At 39.9% G+C, this 22,244-nt stretch overlaps 1 protein-coding gene across 2 annotated transcripts in view; it reads left to right on the forward strand.

The window, feature by feature from the left end:
* The first annotated feature begins 960 nt into the window (after window positions 1–960).
* The window catches only part of LOC137425478 (lipopolysaccharide-responsive and beige-like anchor protein), a 722,436-nt gene continuing 701,152 nt past the window's right edge, over window positions 961–22,244 (forward strand). For both annotated transcript variants that reach the window (XM_068113965.2, XM_068113966.2), the window contains exons 1-2: window positions 961–2,356; window positions 18,304–18,535. In XM_068113965.2, the coding sequence (XP_067970066.2) occupies window positions 1,040–2,356; window positions 18,304–18,535 (1,549 nt within the window). In that variant the 5' untranslated portion in view covers window positions 961–1,039. The remainder of the gene's footprint in view (window positions 2,357–18,303; window positions 18,536–22,244) is intronic.

Raw genomic sequence — 22,244 nt, forward strand, 5'->3', positions numbered from 1 at the left:
ACCGGGCTCGCCCAGGCCGCTCGGACATGCCCAGACGCGCCTTTTCCGGGAATGCCCGGACTCGCCTTTCCCGGGCTCGCCCGGGCCGCCTGGGCACGCCCGGTCTTGCCTTTCCCGGGCATGTCCAGACTCGCCTTTCCCAGGCTCGCCCAGGCCACCCGGGCACGCCCGGTCTCGCCTTTCCCGGGCATGTCCAGACTCGCCTTTCCCGGGCTCGCCCAGGCCGCCCGGGCACGCCCAGTCTCGCCTTTCCCGGGCAAACGCTCCGGCATGACGTGTTTGATTGCATATATATATTGCTGCCCGATAAACGGGCTTTTCAGAGTACCCGAGTTTTGGTTTTGCTCAATAAAGAAAGTCGGACGAATTCCCGTCTTTTGTCGCGTCAATCCTTTCGACTCGCGTAGGAGCACAGCTCCTTCAATACTTCCATTAAAAACCGCTTAGTAACGTGTTTTCTACGGATTATGGGCAGGTGAGACGATAAACATCACCACCATGTGCACCTTTAATAGGTATCCTATCTCGACGATGCCTTTGCTTTAGGGACACCTGGATTCGAGACGGACAGGTAAAGATGAATATTTTAAATCGTAAATTAACATACTTTATATGAAAGTATCGAATGGAATCGTTCCAAACACCAATTGTCTCCAATGTGACGTCAAAACCAACAGGTCACAAATATCTCTTATGTTATGGAATAATCTTTCATCAGACCATGATGGATCGTTGATTGGACGTTTGCTGTTGGAATTCTTCACAGTCGATTAAAGCGCTGACGTTTGCAGACATCGGTTCGATGGGTCAATGCGATTGGCTCTCCTAAGAGGAAGTTGTTTTTCCAGGCCAGGTTCACCTGCTGAGGCGAGCCAATGAAAGCGCGTTGTCTCGATGATCCGCCCAGGGGCGGTGTCTTCCTCCTCGCTATTTGGACCACGCCCCCTGGGTTTGGAGCCTGCCACCGTACGTGGGTGGGTGTGTATGTGTGCGTGTGGACACGTAAGGCCTTTGGTCTGGATCGCCGCGTCGGAGCGGCATGGCAGCGGCGGAGGAAGCGGCAATTACTGAAGAGTTACAGCAACATTCGGAACAAGGAGAGGAGCAGAGACAGGATGGACGACAGGTAGGAGTCGAGGGACTGCAAGAGGAAGTTGAAGAGGCACAGGAGAAAGAACATACGCAAGGAGAAGATCAAAAACAAGGAGGAGAAGGAGATCATAAGGAAGGTGAAGAAGAAGATCATAAAGAAAGAGGAGGAGATCATAAGGAAAGAGGAGAAGGAGATCATAAGGAAAGAGGAGAAGGAGATCAGAAGGAAAGAGGAGAGGGAGATCATAAGGAAAGAGGAGAAGGAGATCATAAGGAAAGAGGAGAAGGAGATCAGAAGGAAAGAGGAGAAGGAGATCAGAAGGAAAGAGGAGAAGGAGATCAAAAGGAAAGAGGAGAAGGAGATCATAAGGAAAGAGGAGAAGGAGATCATAAGGAAAGAGGAGAAGGAGATCATAAGGAAAGAGGAGAAGGAGATCAGAAGGAAAGAGGAGAAGGAGATCAAAAGGAAAGAGGAGAAGGAGATCATAAGGAAAGAGGAGAAGGAGATCATAAGGAAAGAGGAGAAGGAGATCAGAAGGAAAGAGGAGAAGGAGATCATCAAGAGGAAGATCACAAACAAGAAGTAGATCATAAGGAAGGAGAAGATCATAAGCAGGAAGTGGATCATAAGGAAGGAGAGGAAGATCACAAGCAAGGAAAAGATCATAAGGAAGTAGGAGAAGAAGATCATAAACAAGAAGTAGATCATAAGGAAGGAGAAGATCATAAGCAAGAAGTAGATCATAAGGAAGGAGAGGAAGATCACAAGCAAGGAAAAGATCATAAGGAAGTAGGAGAAGAAGATCATAAACAAGAAGTAGATCATAAGGAAGGAGAAGATCATAAACAAGAAGTAGATCATAAGGAAGGAGAAGATCATAAGCAAGAAGTAGATCATAAGGAAGGAGAAGATCATAAGCAAGAAGGAGATCATAATAAGGAAGGAGAAGATCATAAGGAAGGAGAAGAAGATCACAAGCAAGGAGAGGATCACAAGGAAGGAGGAGAAGGAGATCATAAGGAAAGAGGAGAAGAAGATCACAAACAAGAAGCAGATCATAAGCAAGGAGGGGATCATAAGGAAGATCATAAGCAAGGAGAGGATCATAAGGAAGATCACAAGCAAGGAGAGGGAAAGGAAGAGGTGCCGTTTGAGGGTGTGGACCCAGGGCGACCGATTCCGAGTCGTTTCGGGGGTCTCCGCGATCGTCTCGAGTCCGGCTCGGTGTGCAGCCGTGAGATTGTGGACGAGTTTCTTAACCTGGTGAGAGTGCTATCCGTGCAGGTGTCTGCTATAATGTGTTTGCGTGTGTCAGGTGTGCACTCCGTGCAGGTGCAGGTGTGCGCGCGTGCGGTCTACAGGTACAGTGTATGTTCGGTGAGGCCCTTAAGGCTTAAGCACACGGAAGTGCCCTGTTCGGTCGGCGCGCGGACTTGGATTTGCTCCAAGACAGTTTTCCCACATTATGGAATGTCATCTCGTATTTCCTGATTTAGTCACCGTATCCTCGTTTTGTCCTCGAATCCCAATGTCCATGTACGAGTCTCCTTTAAATCCTTCCATATCGTCCTCTGGTGGTAACGCTGTCGTTTGTCTTCGACTCCTCGTGTATTTATTTGTGTTGGTGTAGTTTCTTGTGTGCGGTACTATTATTGTTATTGTCAGTATTATTGTTGTATAGTACGACATTTGTTTCCAAACTAAACCAATTTGGTGACGTGTCCATATGCATCCTGTCCGGTGTGTTTATAACATGGTGTGATTTGTCCGGTCAGGTGTGCAAAGTGCTTATAACAAGGTGTGATTTGTCCGGTCAGGTGTGCAAAGTGTTTATAACATGGTGTGATTTGTCCGGTCAGGCGTGCAAAGTGCTTATAACATGGTGTAATTTGTTCGGTCATGGTGTGATTTGTCCGGTCAGGTGTGCAAAGTGTGAACATGGTGTGATTTGGCCGGTCAGGTGTGCAAAGTGTTCATACAATGGTGTGATTTGTCCAGTCATGGTGTGCAAAGTGTTTATAACATGGTGTGATTTGTCCGGTCATGGTGTGCAAAGTGTTTATAACATGGTGTGATTTGTCCGGTCATGGTGTGCAAAGTGTTTATAACATGGTGTGATTTGTCTGGTCAGGTGTGCAAAGTGTTTATAACATGGTGTGATTTGTCCGTTCATGGTGTGATTTGTCCGGTCATGGTGTGCAAAGTGTTTATAACATGGTGTGATTTGTCTGGTCATGTGTGCAAAGTGTTTATAACATGGTGTGATTTGTCCAGTCAGGTGTGCAAAGTGTTCATACAATGGTGTGATTTGTCCGGCCATGGTGTGCAAAGTGTTTATAACATGGTGTGATTTGTCTGGTCATGGTGTACAAAGCGTTTATAACGTGGTGTGATTTGTCTGGTCAGGTGTGCAAATTGTTTATAACATGGTGTGATTTGTCCGGTCAGGTGTACAAAGTGTTTATAACATGGTGTGATTTGTCTGGTCAGGTGTGCAAAGTGTTTGTAACATGGTGTGATTTGTTCGGTCAGGTGTGCAAAGTGTTCATCCAATTGGTGATTTGTCCGGTCAGGTGTGCAAAGTGTTTATAACATGGTGTGATTTGTCCGGTCATGGTGTGATTTGTCTGGTCAGGTGTGCAAAGTGTTTATAACATGGGGTGATTTGTCCGGTCAGGTGTGCAAAGTGTTCATACAATGGTGTGATTTGTCCGGCCATGGTGTGCAAAGTGTTTATAACATGGTGTGATTTGTCTGGTCATGGTGTGTAAAGCGTTTATAACGTGGTGTGATTTGTCTGGTCAGGTGTGCAAATTGTTTATAACATGGTGTGATTTGTCCGGTCAGGTGTACAAAGTGTTTATAACATGGTGTGATTTGTCTGGTCAGGTGTGCAAAGTGTTTGTAACATGGTGTGATTTGTTCGGTCAGGTGTGCAAAGTGTTCATCCAATTGGTGATTTGTCCGGTCAGGTGTGCAAAGTGTTTATAACATGGTGTGATTTGTCCGGTCATGGTGTGATTTGTCTGGTCAGGTGTGCAAAGTGTTTATAACATGGTGTGATTTGTCCGGTCAGGTGTGCAAAGTGTTCATACAATGGTGTGATTTGTCGGGCCATGGTGTGCAAAGTGTTTATAACATGGTGTGATTTGTCTGGTCATGGTGTGCAAATTGTTTATAACATGGTGTGATTTGTCTGGTCATGGTGTGCAAATTGTTTATAACATGGTGTGATTTATCTGGTCATGGTGTGCAAAGCGTTTATAACATGGTGTGATTTGTCTGGGCAGGTGTACAAATTGTTTATAACGTGGTGTTATTTGTCTGGTCAGGTGTGCAAATTGTTTATAACATGGTGTGATTTGTCTGGTCATGGTGTGCAAAGTATTTATAACATGAGTGTGATTTGTCTGGTCAGGTGTGCAAATTGTTTATAACATGGTGTGATTTGTTCGGTCAGGTGTGCAAAATGTTCATACAATTGGTGATTTGTCCGGTCAGGTGTACAAAGTGTTTATAACATGGAGTGATTTGTCTGGTCATGGTGTGCAAAGTGTTTGTCCGGTCATGGTGTGCAACATTGTGTAATTTGTCGGTCATGGTGTGACTTGTCCGTTCAGGTGTGCAAAGTGTTAAAAATGTTGTGATTTGTCCGGTCATGGTGTGCAAAGTGTTCATACAATGGGGTGATTTGTCCAGTCATGGTGTGGAAAGTGTTAACATGGTCAGATAAGTGTTTATACCATGGTGTGGTCTATCCGGTCATGGTGTGCAAAGTGTTCATACAATGGGGTGATTTGTCCAGTCATGGTGTGCAAAGTGTTAACATGGTCAGATAAGTGTTTATACCATGGTGTGTTCTGTCCGGTCACGGTGTGCAAAGTGTTCATACAATGGTGTGATTTGTCCGGTCATGGTGTGCAAAGTGTTCATACAATGGTGTGATTTGTCCGGTCATGGTGTGCAAAGTGTTCATACAATGGGGTGATTTGTCCAGTCATGGTGTGCAAAGTGTTAACATGGTCAGATAAGTGTTTATAACATGGTGTGGTCTGTCCGGTCACGGTGTGCAAAGTGTTCATACAATGGTGTGATTTGTCCGGTCATGGTGTGCAAAGTGTTAACATGGTCAGATAAGTGTTTATAACATGGTGTGATTTGTCCGGTCATGGTGTGAAAAGTGTTTAGAATATGGTGTGGTCTGTCCGGTCATGGTGTGCAAAGTGTCTATACCTTGGTGTGGTCTGTCCGGTCGTCGTGTCCGATGTGTTTATAACATGGTGTGGTCTGTCTGGTCATGGTGTGCAAAGTGTCGATACCATGGTGTGGTCTGTCCGGCCATCGTGTCCGATGTGTTTTGAACAAGATGCGTGTGGTCTGTCCGGTCGTTGCGTGCAATGTGTTTAGAACATGATGTGATCTGTCTGGTCGTCGTGTCCGATGTGTTTAGAACATGATGCGTGTGGTCTGTCCGGCCATCATGTCCGATGTATTTAGAACGTGATGTGGTCTGTCTGTCTGGTCGTCGTGTCCCAGTAGGTTTGCTGAGACGCAGGCTGTTTGTTCAGGCTCCAGGGTCACCTCCATCCCCTTTGTGGTTGTGGTTGTGGTTATGGAATAGTATATGCCATATGGTACCATTGGATAAAGCTCCGGCTGATGGTATCGAGTGCACGACCATGGTTTCCCACACTTGGAGCCTGCACTCTGTGATTAATGACCAAATGTGTCGAAGAGAGAAACTTTGTTCACTTGACATTGTTCCCGTCCTGTTGGCTGATGTTGGGGGTGCACATGGGGTACATCGTGTTTGATTCATTAGGTGTTCTTTTGTGCTGAGTTCAAATGCATTTCTGTAATTATTTTCTCCTTTTAGATTGTGGAAATAAATTAGTTGACGTGCACAAAGTAGTTGTTTGTATATCCCAGCTGTGACTTGTAACTTCATGGAAATGTCCGACTTTTATGATTGGGGTTGCTGACGTATTTGTGTGTCGTAGCAGTCGGTGTTTTATGGACTGTAAGTGACTTGCAACTGGCAGCTTACAGAACTTGTGCATTCTATTATGGGATGTATTCTTAGTTTGTATATCTGTCAGATATTCTCGCTATGCTCCTATCCATCGAGTCCCCGTTTGTGTGTCGGTGCGATTGGTTAACTCCATGTGCGGGTTTCAGAAGGTGGAATGTAGTCCTCCCAGGTCTGAAAGTATGCACGTCCTTGTGTGCGGACATAAACGGTGCCTTCAGAAAGTATTCACACCCCTTGACCTTTTCACATTTTGTTGTGTTTCAGCCTGAATTAAAAATGGATTAAATTGAGATTGGTTGTCACTGATATAGACAAAATACCCCATAATGTCAAAAAGGAATTTCTTTTTCATAGTTTTACAAAATAATGAAAAATGAAATACAGAAATATCTAATTTACATAAGTATTCAACCCCTCGAGCCAATACCTCAGAAGTGCCTTTGGCAGCGATTACAGCTTTGAGTCTTCTTGGGTATGTCTGTATCAGCTTTGCACATCTGGATTTGGGGAGTTTCTCCCATTCTTCCTTGCAGATTTCCTCAAGCTCTGTCAAGTTGGATGGGGAACGTCAGTGAACAGCAATCCTCAAGTCTTTCCACAGATTCTCAATGGGATTCAAGTCTGTGCTTTGCCTGGGCCACTCAAGGACTTTCATGTTCTTGTTCTGAAGCCATTCCAGTGTTGCTTTGGCTGTATGCCTGGGGTTATTGTCTTGTTGAAACACAAATCTTTGCCACAGTCTAAGGTCTTTTGCCCTCTGAAGCGGGTTCTACTCAAGGATTTGCCTGGATCTGGCTCTATTAATTGTTCCCTTTATCCTTACAAGTCTCCCAATCCCCCTCACTGAAAAGCATCCCCATAGGATGCTGCCACCACCATGCATCACGGGAGGGATGGTGTTAGAGGGGTGATGAGATGCGCTAAGTTTCCGCCAGATGTACCACTTTACATTCAGACCAAAGATTTTTTATCTATCAGACCATAGAATCTTTGCCTCATTCTCACAGAGTCTTTCACATGACTTTTTGTAAACTCCAGAAATGCTGTCATGTGCCTTTTTCTCAGGAGTTGCTTTCTTCTGGCCACTCTTCCATCAAGCTTAGATTTGTGAATGGCTGCAGAGACTGTTGTCCTTTCAGCAGGTTCTCCCATCTTAGCCAAGGAACTCTAGCTCTGCCAGAGTGATCATTGGGTTCAAGGTCACATCTCTGACCAAGGTCCTTCTTGCCCGGTTGGTTGGACGGCCAGCTCTAGGAAGAGTCTGGGTAGTTCCATATTCTTTCCATTTCCTAATGATGGAGCTCACTCTGCTCTTGGGAACTTTCAACACTCTAGAAATTGTTTTATACTCTTCCCCAGATCTATGGCTCCTCACAATTCTATCTCAGAGTTCTACGGACAGTTCCTTGGACTTCATGGTAGAGTTTCTGCTCTGACATGCACTGTCAACTGTTGGACCTTGTATGGGTGTTTCTTTGTAAATCATGTCCACTCAACTAAATTGGCCACAGGTGGACTCCAATTGAGTTGTAGAGATGTCTCGAGTATGATCAAAGGAAAGTGGATGCACCTGAGCTCAATTTGGATTGTCCTAGCAAAGGGGATTAATTCTTATTAACTCGAGACATTTCAGTCTTTCATTTTTTTGTAAAAATGTCTAAAAAAAAAAAAAAAAATTTCACTTTAACATTACGGGTTATTATGTGTAGATCAGTGACAAAAAAAAATAATCTAAATTTAATCAATTTTAAATTCAGGCCGTAACACAAAATATGAAAAAGGTCAAGGGGTGTGAATATTTTCTGAAGTGTGTGTGTGTGTGTGTGTGTGTGTGTGTGTGTGTGTGTGTATGCGCGTGTGTGTGTATGCGCGTGTGTGTATGCACGTGTGTATGCGCGTGTGTGTGTGTGTGTATGCGTGTATGCGTGTGTGTGTGTGTATGCGTGTGTGTGTGTGTGTGTGTATGCGCGTGTGTGTGTATGCGCGTGTGTGTGTATGCGCGCGTGTGTGTGTATGCGCGCGTGTGTGTGTGTGTATGCGTGTGTGTGTGTGTATGCGCGTGTGTGTGTGTATGCGCGTGTGTGTGTGTATGCGCGTGTGTGTGTGTATGCGCGTGTGTGTGTGTATGCGCGTGTGTGTGTGTATGCGCGTGTGTGTGTATGCGCGTGTGTGTGTATGCGCGTGTGTGTGTATGCGCGTGTGTGTGTATGCGCGTGTGTGTGTGTGTGTGTGTGTGTGTGTGTGTACGCGCGTGTGTGTGTGTGTATGCACGTGTGTGCAAGTTGCTGTTGTTGGCGTCTATCTCCCCACTTGGGTGTGTTTTACGAGATGGAGTGGAGACCTGCAGGTATCAAAGTATCCACCTTCTTGTGTGCATGTATGCGCATGACATTCGTGTTTGATAGACAAATAATGATCCAATCCTCTTTCATAAAATTCTGGAATTTGAGATCAAGATATTGTTACGGGTTTTGGAGAGCGTGCGCGGGGCTCCCGAGGGGACTGACTCGAACCGTTACTCAACCTCCAAGCTAAATCTGGCAGGGCCCCTTCGCCAAGGCTCACATTATGTTGCCAGTGATTTAGCCCCATCCCTGATGGGGAACCGTGCTCTCGATTTCCCACCCTGTATGTATTTATTATTTATGGCTAAGCAAAACCGTAGGTGAGAAGTCGACTAAACTAGTGCGACGAACCAATGGGGTATAACTTCCCATATATTTATTATATACGCTATGTCTACCCAATGGGGGAAACGGACAACCGAGCAGGTTGATAACCGTTTATCTAATAAATTCAATTTGTCGTCTGTCTGTCTGTTTCTGTGTTCTCATTTTTTTCAAAGACCGCTGTGCCAACAACCACTACATTTGGCACATAGACAAAATCCAACCCCATGTATTGTCCTAGGGTATTTTCATCCAACACCTCAGCCTTTAAAGGCCACTTTTCCCTCTTTTTTATTTTTATACAATCTGATTGGCTAACAGCTATCATGTGACACATAACACGGGTGATGTCCAGCATATCTAATTAGTTGAGCTGTGTCTTCCACCCATTGGCTGGATAGCTGGCTTGACCCCACCCACAATTTTACCCCAACTAAATAATACGTTCGCCCTTTTTGTGCTGCGGTAAGCCAAAGCTATCTGCTATGGTAAGTGTTGTGCAGTATTTGCAATCGCCCTGCCTTCCATATGTTTGTCCTTCTATGTAAAGCAAGCATAAACCAATATTTGTCTTTATATGGTGGGTTTCACGTCCCTTGTGGAAACCCTAGCATGTATAGGTCTCTGCATCCATGAACTCGTGCTGAGCGTTCACTTGGGTGGATTCGTCCTTGCGCATATTGTCCTTTATCAGTCCTCAAGGCAAAGTTCTGCTCCTCCAAGTGCAAGTGCAAGTTCAAGTTCTGGTCCCGTTCCCTGGACGCAAGCAAGCAAGCGAACTTTCGTCCGCTCCACCAAATGTATATATATGGCAGAGCACTGGTACTGTTCACCAGAGGTCTAAGGACTGCGCCTCAATCCTTGAGTTTTTAGTGCGCACTCAGCGTTTGGTTTAAATCCCTTCAGCTGTTTTGAAGTATCACATTTTTACCACAGGACAGGTTTCACATCGATTGGTGAAGCTATTTCGGAGAAGGGATTTTTTAAAATATCGACTTTCAAGCTAATATGGCTGCCAAACCACATGGCATACGACATCAAAATTGTACACTCTGCATATGTATGGGTAGGGGATCATGTTTGTGAAGTTTTGTTGATCGGAAAAGGTTCCTTTTTCTATCCAAGATGGCTGCCAAACCATGTGACCTATGATGTCATAAATTTAATATTTCAATACAAATGGGTCAGAGATCATGTGCATGAAATTTCAGATTTTTAGGATAAAGCATTCAATTAAAACATTTATGGCTAATATACCACTTCACCGATGATACCATCATTATCATGCTTCTGTTCCCCATTGGGAGTACTTGACAATGTGCCAAGTTGAAAATGTTTCTGTTCAGCAGTTTCTGAGAAATAATTTTTTTAATTATTTGCGTTTAACCCAAGATGGCTGCCATACCACGTGACCTATGATATCACAATTATCATCAAAACTTTCTGCCTGGGTCTCACTCCTATCCTGAAAGTTTTGTCTCAATTTGACATGTGGTTGCTGAGAAAAACGAGGTTGAGCCCGTACGGATGGACGGAAAACCTGAAAACATAATGCCTCCGGCCACCTTCGAGGGGGGGAGGGGAGTCATAAAAATGCTTGCAAATTGAACCTATTGCTAGTTTAGCAGAGTCTGGCAGTGCTCAGACCTCAGAGTTCAGTTCTATAATACTGCCACTCAAGCAGAAGAAGATTGTAGTGGAGAAAGCACAGCCTCTCTGCATTTTCACCACTGAGGGAGCTCAAACGTTTCATCGGCATAAATGTTTTCAACTGTGCTGAACTCACTCTCACTGGGAAGAGATGAGGGTGGTGCACAGAGATGTGCTCTGGCCATTGGAGAAGAGAGTGCTTTGTAATTATAGAGCCATGGAATAAATTATCTTCATTGTATTGAAGCCAAAGAAGATTTTTTTCTCCACAAAGTTGATGCTCATGGAGGAGTATTTGCTCAAAAAAGATGATGCACTCATCCATTTATTTAGAAGATATACCCCCACCTAAAAAAAAACATTACACCTTTCCAGATGTCAGGTCTGGGAGACCCAGGAAACATAACAAAGTAAAGTTTTGAATAAAAATTGTTTTTTATTTTTATTATATTGCAAAGTTGAAACTCATGGTGGAGTATTTGCTGAAACAGTGATTCATTGATCCTTTTATTTGGAGATACATTTTTGGAAGACAACCAACAATGCAAAAAATAGAATGGAATAAAATATGTCCAACATTTGTAGAACAGTACGCCAAAAAGCCATGAGTGTCTCACTCTGCAAGTTAAAAAAAAGAAACTAATAGTAAGACCCATAAACCAGCAAATCTCGTGAAACTCGTAAAATCACGAGAATAAAAAGAATAAGCTTAACTATGCCAAAGGAATTGAAGCAGTAATCTGATTTCAAAGTTGCTAAACCAAACAACCAATGAGAAGTCGATGCGAACAGGCAAAGTTCACGAGGAAATTTAAGCCAGAAACACATCACATGGCAATGGGATGACATCAATAATGATTCGGTGTTATTCCTTCCCCATCGGAGTTTAGCAATCTTCACCAGGACCTTATGTTGTGCTAATGAGTTCATTAGGCAACGAAACTATGTTGAAAAAAACTCGGGCCCGAGAACTGCAACAACGGAAGGGTAGGGTTAAGAATTTAACTTTTCCCTCAAACCCGAATGAATTTTTTTTGTTACATTTATACCACTGAATTAATTGTAACTAAATGATAGGAGCATACAAGGAAGCTCATGCGAAGAAAAAAAAAAAACATATGAGTTATAACCTCGTAACCTCGTATAAAATATATAACCTCGTAGTTATAGAAGAACAAAAATCATGCTGGATTGGTCTCCTGGACTCAGCCCTGTATCTAAGGGTTAACACAAGCGCTTAGTGAAACAGTAACCAATAATTATCTTTCCAACCAAGTGAATCGATTATTAGCTTTCCAACCAAGTAAATCTATTATTAGCTTTCCAACCAAGTAAATCTATTATTAGCTTTCCAACCAAGTAAATCTATTATTAGCTTTCCAACCAAGTAAATCTATTATTAGCTTTCCAACCAAGTAAATCCATTATTAGCTTTCCAACCAAGTAAATATATTATTAGCTTTCCAACCAAGTAAATCTATTATTAGCTTTCCAACCAAGTAAATCCATTATTAGCTTTCCAACCAAGTAAATCTATTATTAGCTTTCCAACCAAGTAAATCCATTATTAGCTTTCCAACCAAGTAAATATATTATTAGCTTTCCAACCAAGTAAATCTATTATTAGCTTTCCAACCAAGTAAATCCATTATTAGCTTTCCAACCAAGTAAATCGATTATTAGCTTTCCAACCAAGTAAATCCATTATTAGCTTTCCAACCAAGTAAATATATTATTAGCTTTCCAACCAAGTAAATCCATTATTAGCTTTCCAACCAAGTAAATCCATGATTAGCTTTCCAACCAAGTAAATATATTATTAGCTTTCCAACCAAGTAAATCCATTATTAGCTTTCCAACCAAGTAAATATATTATTAGCTTTCCAACCAAGTAAATCTATTATTCGCTTTCCAACCAAGTAAATATATTATTAGCTTTCCAACCAAGTAAATCCATTATTAGCTTTCCAACCAAGTAAATCCATTATTAGCTTTCCAACCAAGTAAATATATTATTAGCTTTCCAACCAAGTAAATCCATTATTAACTTTCCAACCAAGTAAATATATTATTAGCTTTCCAACCAAGTAAATCTATTATTAGCTTTCCAACCAAGTAAATCTATTATTATCTTTCCAACCAAGTAAATCTATTATTATCTTTCCAACCAAGTAAATCTATTATTATATTTCCAAACAAGTAAATCTATTATTAGCTTTCCAAACAGGTAAATCTATTATTATATTTCCAACCAAGTAAATCTGTTATTATATTTCCAAACAAGTAAATCTATTATTAGCTTTCCAACCAAGTAAATCTATTATTATCTTTCCAACCAAGTAAATCCATTATTAGCTTTCCAACCAAGTAAATCTATTATTAGCTTTCCAACCAAGTAAATCTATTATTAGCTTTCCAACCAAGTAAATCTATTATTATCTTTCCAACCAAGTAAATCTATTATTAGCTTTCCAACCAAGTAAATATATTATTAGCTTTCCAACCAAGTAAATCCATTATTAGCTTTCCAACCAAGTAAATCCATTATTAGCTTTCCAACCAAGTAAATCTATTATTAGCTTTCCAACCAAGTAAATCTATTATTATCTTTCCAACCAAGTAAATCTATTATTATATTTCCAACCAAGTAAATCTATTATTAGCTTTCCAACCAAATAAATATATTATTATATTTCCAACCAAGTAAATCTATTATTAGCTTTCCAACCAAGTAGATCTATTATTATCTTTCCAACCAAGTAAATCTATTATTAGCTTTCCAACCAAGTAAATCTATTATTAGCTTTCCAACCAAATAAATCTATTATTAGCTTTCCAACCAAGTAAATATATTATTATCTTTCCAACCAAGTAAATCTATTATTAGCTTTCCAACCAAGTAAATCTATTATTATATTTCCAAACAAGAAAATCTATTATTCGCTTTCCAACCAAGTAAATCTATTATTAGCTTTCCAACCAAGTAAATATATTATTATCTTTCCAACCAAGTAAATCTATTATTATATTTCCAACCAAGTAAATCTATTATTATATTTCCAAACAAGAAAATCTATTATTCGCTTTCCAACCAAGTAAATCTATTATTATCTTTCCAACCAGGTAAATCTATTATTAGCTTTCCAACCAAGTAAATCTATTATTATATTTCCAACCAAGTAAATCTATTATTAGCTTTCCAACCAAGTAAATCTATTATTATATTTCCAACCAAGTAAATCTATTATTATATTTCCAACCAAGTAAATCTATTATTAGCTTTCCAACCAAGTAAATCTATTATTAGCTTTCCAACCAAGTAAATCTATTATTATATTTCCAACCAAGTAAATCTATTATTATATTTCAAACCAAGTAAATCTATTATTAGCTTTCCAACCAAGTAAATCTATTATTAGCTTTCCAACCAAGTAAATCTATTATTATATTTCCAACCAAGTAAATCTATTATTATATTTCCAACCAAGTAAATCTATTATTAGCTTTCCAACCAAGTAAATCTATTATTAGCTTTCCAACCAAGTAAATCTATTATTATATTTCCAACCAAGTAAATATATTATTAGCTTTCCAACCACGTAAATATATTATTAGCTTTCCAACCAAGTAAATCTATTATTATATTTCCAACCAAGTAAATCTATTATTATATTTCCAACCAAGTAAATCTATTATTAGCTTTCCAACGACGTAAATCTATTATTAGCTTTCCAACCAAGTAAATCTATTATTATATTTCCAACCAAGTAAATCTATTATTATATTTCCAACCAAGTAAATCTATTATTAGCTTTCCAACCAAGTAAATCTATTATTAGCTTTCCAACCAAGTAAATCTATTATTATATTTCCAACCAAGTAAATCTATTATTATATTTCCAACCAAGTAAATCTATTATTAGCTTTCCAACCAAGTAAATCTATTATTAGCTTTCCAACCAAGTAAATCTATTATTATATTTCCAACCAAGTAAATCTATTATTAGCTTTCCAACCACGTAAATATATTATTAGCTTTCCAACCAAGTAAATCTATTATTATATTTCCAACCAAGTAAATCTATTATTATATTTCCAACCAAGTAAATCTATTATTAGCTTTCCAACGAAGTAAATCTATTATTAGCTTTCCAACCAAGTAAATCTATTATTATATTTCCAACCAAGTAAATCTATTATTATCTTTCCAACCAAGTAAATCTATTATTATATTTCCAACCAAGTAAATCTATTATTAGCTTTCCAACCAAGTAAATCTATTATTAGCTTTCCAACCAAGTAAATATATTATTAGCTTTCCAACCAAGTAAATATATTATTATCTTTCCAACCAAGTAAATCTATTATATTAGCTTTCCAACCAAGTAAATCTATTATTAGCTTTCCAACCAAATCAATCTATTATTATCTTTCCAACCAAGTAAATCTATTATTAGCTTTCCAACCAAGTAAATCTATGATTATATTTCCAACCAAGTAAATCTATTATTATATTTCCAAACAAGTAAATCTATTATGAGCTTTCCAACCAAGTAAATCTTTTATTAGCTTTCCAACCAAATAAATCTATTATTAGCTTTCCAACCAAGTAAATGTATTATTATATTTCCAACCAAGTAAATCTATTATTAGCTTTCCAAACAAGTAAATCTATTATTATATTTCCAACCAAGTAAATCTATTATTATATTTCCAAACAAGTAAATCTATTATTAGCTTTCCAACCAAGTAAATCTATTATTATATTTCCAAACAAGTAAATCTATTATTAGCTTTCCAAACAGGTAAATCTATTATTATATTTCCAACCAAGTAAATCTGTTATTATATTTCCAAACAAGTAAATCTATTATTAGCTTTCCAACCAAGTAAATCTATTATTATATTTCCAAACAAGTAAATCTATTATTAGCTTTCCAAACAGGTAAATCTATTATTATCTTTCCAACCAAGTAAATCTATTATTAGCTTTCCAACCAAGTAAATCTATTATTATCTTTCCAACCAAGTAAATCTATTATTATATTTCCAACCAAGTAAATCTATTATTAGCTTTCCAACCAAGTAAATCTATTATTAGCTTTCCAACCAAGTAAATCTATTATTAGCTTTCCAACCAAGTAAATATATTATTATCTTTCCAACCAAGTAAATCTATTATTAGCTTTCCAACCAAGTAAATCTATTATTAGCTTTCCAACCAAATAAATCTATTATTATCTTTCCAACCAAGTAAATCTATTATTAGCTTTCCAACCAAGTAAATCTATGATTATATTTCCAACCAAGTAAATCTATTATTATATTTCCAAACAAGTAAATCTATTATTAGCTTTCCAACCAATGTAAATCTTTTATTAGCTTTCCAACCAAGTAAATCTATTATTAGCTTTCCAACCAAATAAATCTATTATTAGCTTTCCAACCAAGTAAATCTATTATTATATTTCCAACCAAGTAAATCTATTATTAGCTTTCCAACCAAGTAAATCTATTATTATATTTCCAAACAAGTAAATCTATTATTAGCTTTCCAACCAAGTAAATCTATTATTATATTTCCAACCAAGTAAATATATTATTATATTTCCAAACAAGTAAATCTATTATTAGCTTTCCAAACAGGTAAATCTATTATTATATTTCCAACCAAGTAAATCTGTTATTATATTTCCAAACAAGTAAATCTATTATTAGCTTTCCAACCAAGTAAATATATTATTATCTTTCCAACCAAGTAAATCTATTATTATATTTACAAACCAAGTAAATCTATTATTATATTTCCAACCAAGTAAATCTATTATTATATTTCCAAACAATTAAATCTATTATTAGCTTTCCAACCAAGTAAATCTATTATTATATTTCCAACCAAGTAAATCTATTATTATATTTCCAAACAAGTAAATCTATTATTAGCTTTCCAACCAAGTAAATCTGTTATTATATTTCCAAACAAGTAAATCTATTATTAGCTTTCCAACCAAGTAAATCTATTATTAGCTTTCCAACCAAGTAAATATATTATTAGCTTTCCAACCAAGTAAATATATTATTAGCTTTCCAGCCAAATAAATCTATTATTAGCTTTCCAACCAAGTAAATCTATTATTATATTTCCAAATAATTAAATCTATTATTAGCTTTCCAACCAAGTAAATCTATTATTAGCTTTCCAACCAAGTAAATATATTATTATCTTTCCAACCAAGTAAATCTATTATTATCTTTCCAACGAAGTAAACAGATTATTATCTTTCCAACCACGTAAATAGATTATTAGCTTTCCAACCAAGTGAATCCATTATTAGCTTTCCAACCAAGTAAATCTATTATTAGCTTTCCAACCAAGTAAATATATTATTAGCTTTCCAACCAAGTAAATCTATTATTATCTTTCCAACCAAGTAAATCTATTATTAGCTTTCCAACCAAAAATATCTATTATTCGCTTTCCAACCAAGTAAATCTATTATTCGCTTTCCAACCAAGTAAATCTATTATTCGCTTTCCAACCAAGTAAATCTATTATTAGCTTTCCAACCAAGTAAATCTATTATTAGCTTTCCAACCAAGTAAATCCATTATTAGCTTTCCAAACAAGTAAATATATTATTATCTTTCCAACAAAGTAAATCTATTATTATCTTTCCAACCAAGTAAATATATTATTAGCTTTCCAACCAAGTAAATGTATTATTAGCTTTCCAACCAAGTAAATATATTATTAGCTTTCCAACCAAGTAAATCTATTATTAGCTTTCCAACCAAGTGAATCGATTATTAGCTTTCCAACCAAGTAAATATATTATTAGCTTTCCAACCAAGTAAATCTATTATTAGCTTTCCAACCAAGTGAATCTATTATTTTATAATAGGAGACATCAAGTTATAACAAGAAGAATAATTACGTAGATTGTGCAGGTCGTAATACAAGTGAGTCGGACGTGATTAAGGAAGGCCAACGTTTGGGTTTTATTTCTTTCTTGCGAATTCACCTGGCTAAAGAAAATCAATCAGTTTCTACGAATGTGGATCTTTGTAATTTATTTGGGGGGCTTGGGGTGGGGGTGGGGAGGGGGGTGGGGGGGGAGAAGGCATGGAAAGTATGCGCCTAACGGCCTGGTATAAAAAATCGGGGCACATCGGTGACATACATGCCGATACCGATGTTAAAAAAAAGAAGCCAAATATAGGTGAAACCTATGAATCGGTCGGGCTCTTAATGAAGTGGCTTTTTTTTTATTTTTTATGAAAGTATGGGGTTTGAGATGGAAGGGTGGGTGAGAAATTTTAGGAACGTACTGGGAAAGAGAGTTTTTAGGGTGATTTGTGTGGATGGAGGGATGAATGGATGGATTGACAGATGGAGAGGGGGATTTCAAGAAGGTGGGAAATTACAAAGGGGGATATAACCTGATAAACACACATAAAACATTTTCCTCGTCCCTGCTACGAGGGGAAAGGTAATTTAACTAAACACAATGACAAATGCAATATCTAACTGAGGATCCATTATGTGTTGAGTGTCACGCCGGGGTCCTTTTTAATAACTGCAACAATATGATGTTGTGGTTCATTGGAGGAGTGTAATACTTTGGGGGTACTGGTGAGCTCTGTGATAGCATGTTTGTTAACCATTAAGTAACACGAAATGTCTCTAGCTTACAGTTTGATTGATTTCTCTGGAGATTGAAGCAATCTCTAGATTCTAGAATAAACCATCAAAATCACCAGGACATTCATGTGTTCATGACAGGAGTTATGAATGGTTGGTTAGCAAATATTTGGGAAACACCTGAAAATACATCAGTAACTTCTGCATTGTTTCTCAGCTCGTGATGGGACAGTTTGATTTGGAGGCAAACTTTGTGGTGGCTGACCCAGAGAGTCTTCGCTGTCTGGTTGAGATGCTCGACTTGTGTGAGGATGAGTGCCGTGCACAGTTGTTTGGGCTGTTCTCGGCCCTACTTCGGAAGAGCTTGCAAAACCTGTACATCTCCACAGAGGCGAGCTTGATTGCCTTGCTTCTGGAAAGACTGCAGGCCCAAGATGATGTAACTGCCGGTAAGAAGAAAAAAAACAAAAAAAACATCCCACTGGTCTCCATAGGAACAAGGCTTCATTATTGGGTTTTTTAATCTTTATTTTGATTTTGTATGGTGAAAATGATGGACAGTGGTTGGGATGTTGTGGACTTTTTTTTCTTCTTTTTTTTTGTATACTGAATCGAGGCTCGTGAAAGAGCTAACATTTATTTCATAAACAAATCAACCAGACAAACAAAATATATAAAAAGAGGGAGCGGAAGACAAGATTGGGGAGAGAAGGGGAAGCACACAAACACAACATTTGAGAGCAGGGAGATGTGTGGGAGGGAGAGGGCTTGTGGGGAGGAGGCGTGGGAAGGGGGGAGAAGTATAAAACCCAAGGACTTCCAGGACAGAAGTTGGTATTTCAAAAAAGTGGATTTGGGGTGAAATTAGCGGGGGTAGAAAAGATCAAGGTTTTGGAGGGGGGAAGATAAGAGATGGTGCTGAACAGCTGTTTTAAAGACCTGTAGGGTGGAGTGGGATTGAAGTGAGTGAGGGAGTTTGTTCCAGAGGTGGGAGAAAAGAGGAATGAAGGAGTGAAGGCGAGCAGAGAGTCTTGATTTTGGCAGTTTAACCATAAGAGGGTTGCAGGCAGATCTTGTGTGACCTGTAGGAATATTTGGGGGACAGAGCCCAGAGAGAGAGCTGGGGGGGGGGGGGGCAAGGCCAGAGAGGAGTCGGTAGAAGACGGAAAGACCACCAACCTGCCTGCGGTGAGTGAGTGAAAGGCCCTTGGAGTTAGCTTCATCGCGGGAGATTCCAATGATTCTGAACGCTTTGGTTTCAACAGCGTGAAGATGAGCTCGGTGTGAGGCAGGAGCACCAGCCCAGAGGGGAGAGCAGTATTCCATTGAGCTGCGGATGAAAGCCTTGTATGTGGTGAGGAGCTCAGGTGTGCCAAGGAGGGACTTCGCACGACGGAGGATGCCCAGTCGGCGACTGGCTTTGGAGGCCAGATTTGAAATGTGATTTTCCCAGGAAATATCATGGCAGATAGTGAGACCCAAAAGCTTGAGTGACAGAACTTCTTGGAGAGGATTATTCAGAAAGTGGATGGGAGGGTTGTCCAGTCGGTCTTTTCGGAGAGACATCGTAAGAGTGTGAGATTTGTCAGGATTGAAAGACATGTTCCACTTGTTTGCCCAGTCTGTGATTTTGTCCAGGTCTGCAGAGAGTGAGGAGGCTGCAGACTGCCGATCTGAGGGATGAGGAATGGAGCGACAGAGAGTACAGTCATCAGCAAAGAGAGAGAGGATTTTCAAGAGAGTCAGAGAGATCATTGATGAAGACCAGAAAAAGCACAAGGCCCAGAACACTGCATTGGGGAACTCCATCCTGAACAGGAAGAGGAGATGAGAGAAACCCATTCAGGGCCACACGTTGACTACGACTAGAGAGGAAGTCCGCCAGCCATGCGTGGAGATTTCCATGGATACCAAAGGAGGAGAGTTTGGTGAGCAGAGCGGGGTGCCAGACCGTTTCGAAGGCACGTGATATGTCAAGGGAGACAGCTCTAATTTCCTGTTTGGCATTGAGGACCTCCATCCATTAATTTTTATTTTTTTTTGTATACTGAATCGAGGCTCGTGAAAGAGCTAACATTTACTTCACAAACAAATCGACCAGACAAACAAAATACACAAAAAGAGGGAGCGGAAGACAAGATGGGGAGAAAAGGGGAAGCACACAAACACAACATCCGAGAGCAGGGAGATGTGTGGAAGGGAGAGGGCCCGGGGGGAGGAGGCATGGGAAGGGGGGGGGGGGGGGGGAGGGAGAAGTATAAAGCACAAGGACACCAAGGACTTCCAGGACAGAAGTTGGTATTTCAAAAAGGGGAATTGGGGTGAAATTAGCGGGGGTAGAAAAGATCAAGGTTTTGGATGGGGGAAGATAAGAGATGGTGGTGAACAGCTGTTTTAAAGACTTGGAGGGTGGAGTGGGATTGAAGAGAGTGAGGGAGTTTGTTCCAGAGGCGGGAGAAAAGAGGAATGAAGGAGTGAAGGTGAGCAGAGAGTCTTGATTTTGGCAGTTTAACCAAAAGAGGGTTGCAGGCAGATCTTGTGCGACCTGTAGGAATATTTGCGGGACAGAGCCCAGAGAGAGCTGGGGGGGCAAGGCCAGAGAGGAGTCGGTAGAAGACGGAAAGACCACCAACCTGCCTGCGGTGAGTGCGTGAGAGGCCCTTGGAGTTAGCTTCATCGCGGGAGATTCCAATGATTCTGAATGCTTTGGTTTCAACAGCGCGAAGGCGAGCTAGGTGTGAGGCAGGAGCACCAGCCCAGAGGGGAGAGCAGTATTCCATTGAGCTGCGGATGAAAACTTGTTGAGATTGTTGAGAAAGCAGAAGCAGCATGTCCAGAGTAGAGTGACCAGGTCTGAAACCAAATTGATGATCAGAGATCAAGCCATTGGAGGAGAGGAAAGATTTCATATCTGAAGCAATGATGGAATCCATGACTTTGCTGATAATTGGGAGTAGGCTGATTGGTCTGTAGTTGCTAGGATCTGTTTTTGCACCTTTTTTGTGCAAAGCGGTGATGTTGGCTGATTTCCAAGCAGATGGCAGATGACCTTGAGCAAAAGAGAGGGTGAAGAGAACAGAGAGAGGGAGTGAAAGAGCAGAAGAACAGGATTTTAGGACCCGTGGGCTGATGCCGTCAGGTCCAGTTGCAGAATCAGAGTCGAGGGTTGACAGAAACTTTTCCACCTTGTCAGGAGGAAAGGACACAGAGTCCAGGAGCAGCTGGGGTCGACTGGGTACGGTGGGTACAGAGAGGGATGGGTTTGGGACACAAGATTTAGAGGCAAACACAGAGTTGAGGCATTCAGCTTTTTCACATGCGGAGTCAGCCGTGTAGCCGTTTGAGGTGAGGGAGGGGGTGGAGGGTGAACAAACACCAGAAACAGATTTGACCAGAAACAGAAACAGAAACAGATTGTGTGCGTGGTATAAGTGCGGAACCACCATTGGAGGGTGGAGGTGGTTCAGCCCCAACCCCATTTTTAGCAAAGGAATAACAGATTATTCTCCCCTTTTGTGAAACATTTACATGAGCACCCCACCTTCCACCTTCTCTCAAAAATGTAAAATTCCAGGCAGCTAATTATTCCATTTTTATGCAATGCCTGAAGCTAAACTTTTTGAATGACTGGAAATATAAGTCAATATTATTCTTGTAACAAAACACATACTGTACTGTTTTCTGGAAGTGGCTTTCTTTCCCATTTCGATTTCGTCTTTAATATACGGTTCAAATTCCAAAATCGGATAACTTTTCGAAATGCCAAAAAAAAATGAACCCTGTGGGACAAGAGATTTATTTTTATTGCATTTGCTTGCCAATATGCGCTGTCCAGAGACGCCTACATGTTTATTGGTCCCTTACTGGTTTCACTGGAGGGGACTAGAGATGTCCCAACTGTGGTTTTACAGGCTTTTTTTCCCATACGCTCCAACATATTCAACTGAAACTTGGTTTATGACTTTATTATGATAAGTTACAGAACAAATTCGAGTTTCAGGGAGTTGCGTCAAACTTTCCGATTTATGCCCTATTTGGACATCGGTAAGGTACTGTCTGTCCCCTCCGTCGGTACTGTCTCTCCCCTCCGTCGGTACTGTCTCTCCCCTCTGTCGGTACTGTCTCTCCCCTCCGTCGGTACTGTCTCTCCCCTCCGTC

This window comes from Myxine glutinosa, chromosome 4 (genome assembly GCF_964187855.1).
Source record: "Myxine glutinosa chromosome 4, kmMyxGlut1.1, whole genome shotgun sequence".
NCBI classification, from domain to species: domain Eukaryota; kingdom Metazoa; phylum Chordata; class Myxini; order Myxiniformes; family Myxinidae; genus Myxine; species Myxine glutinosa.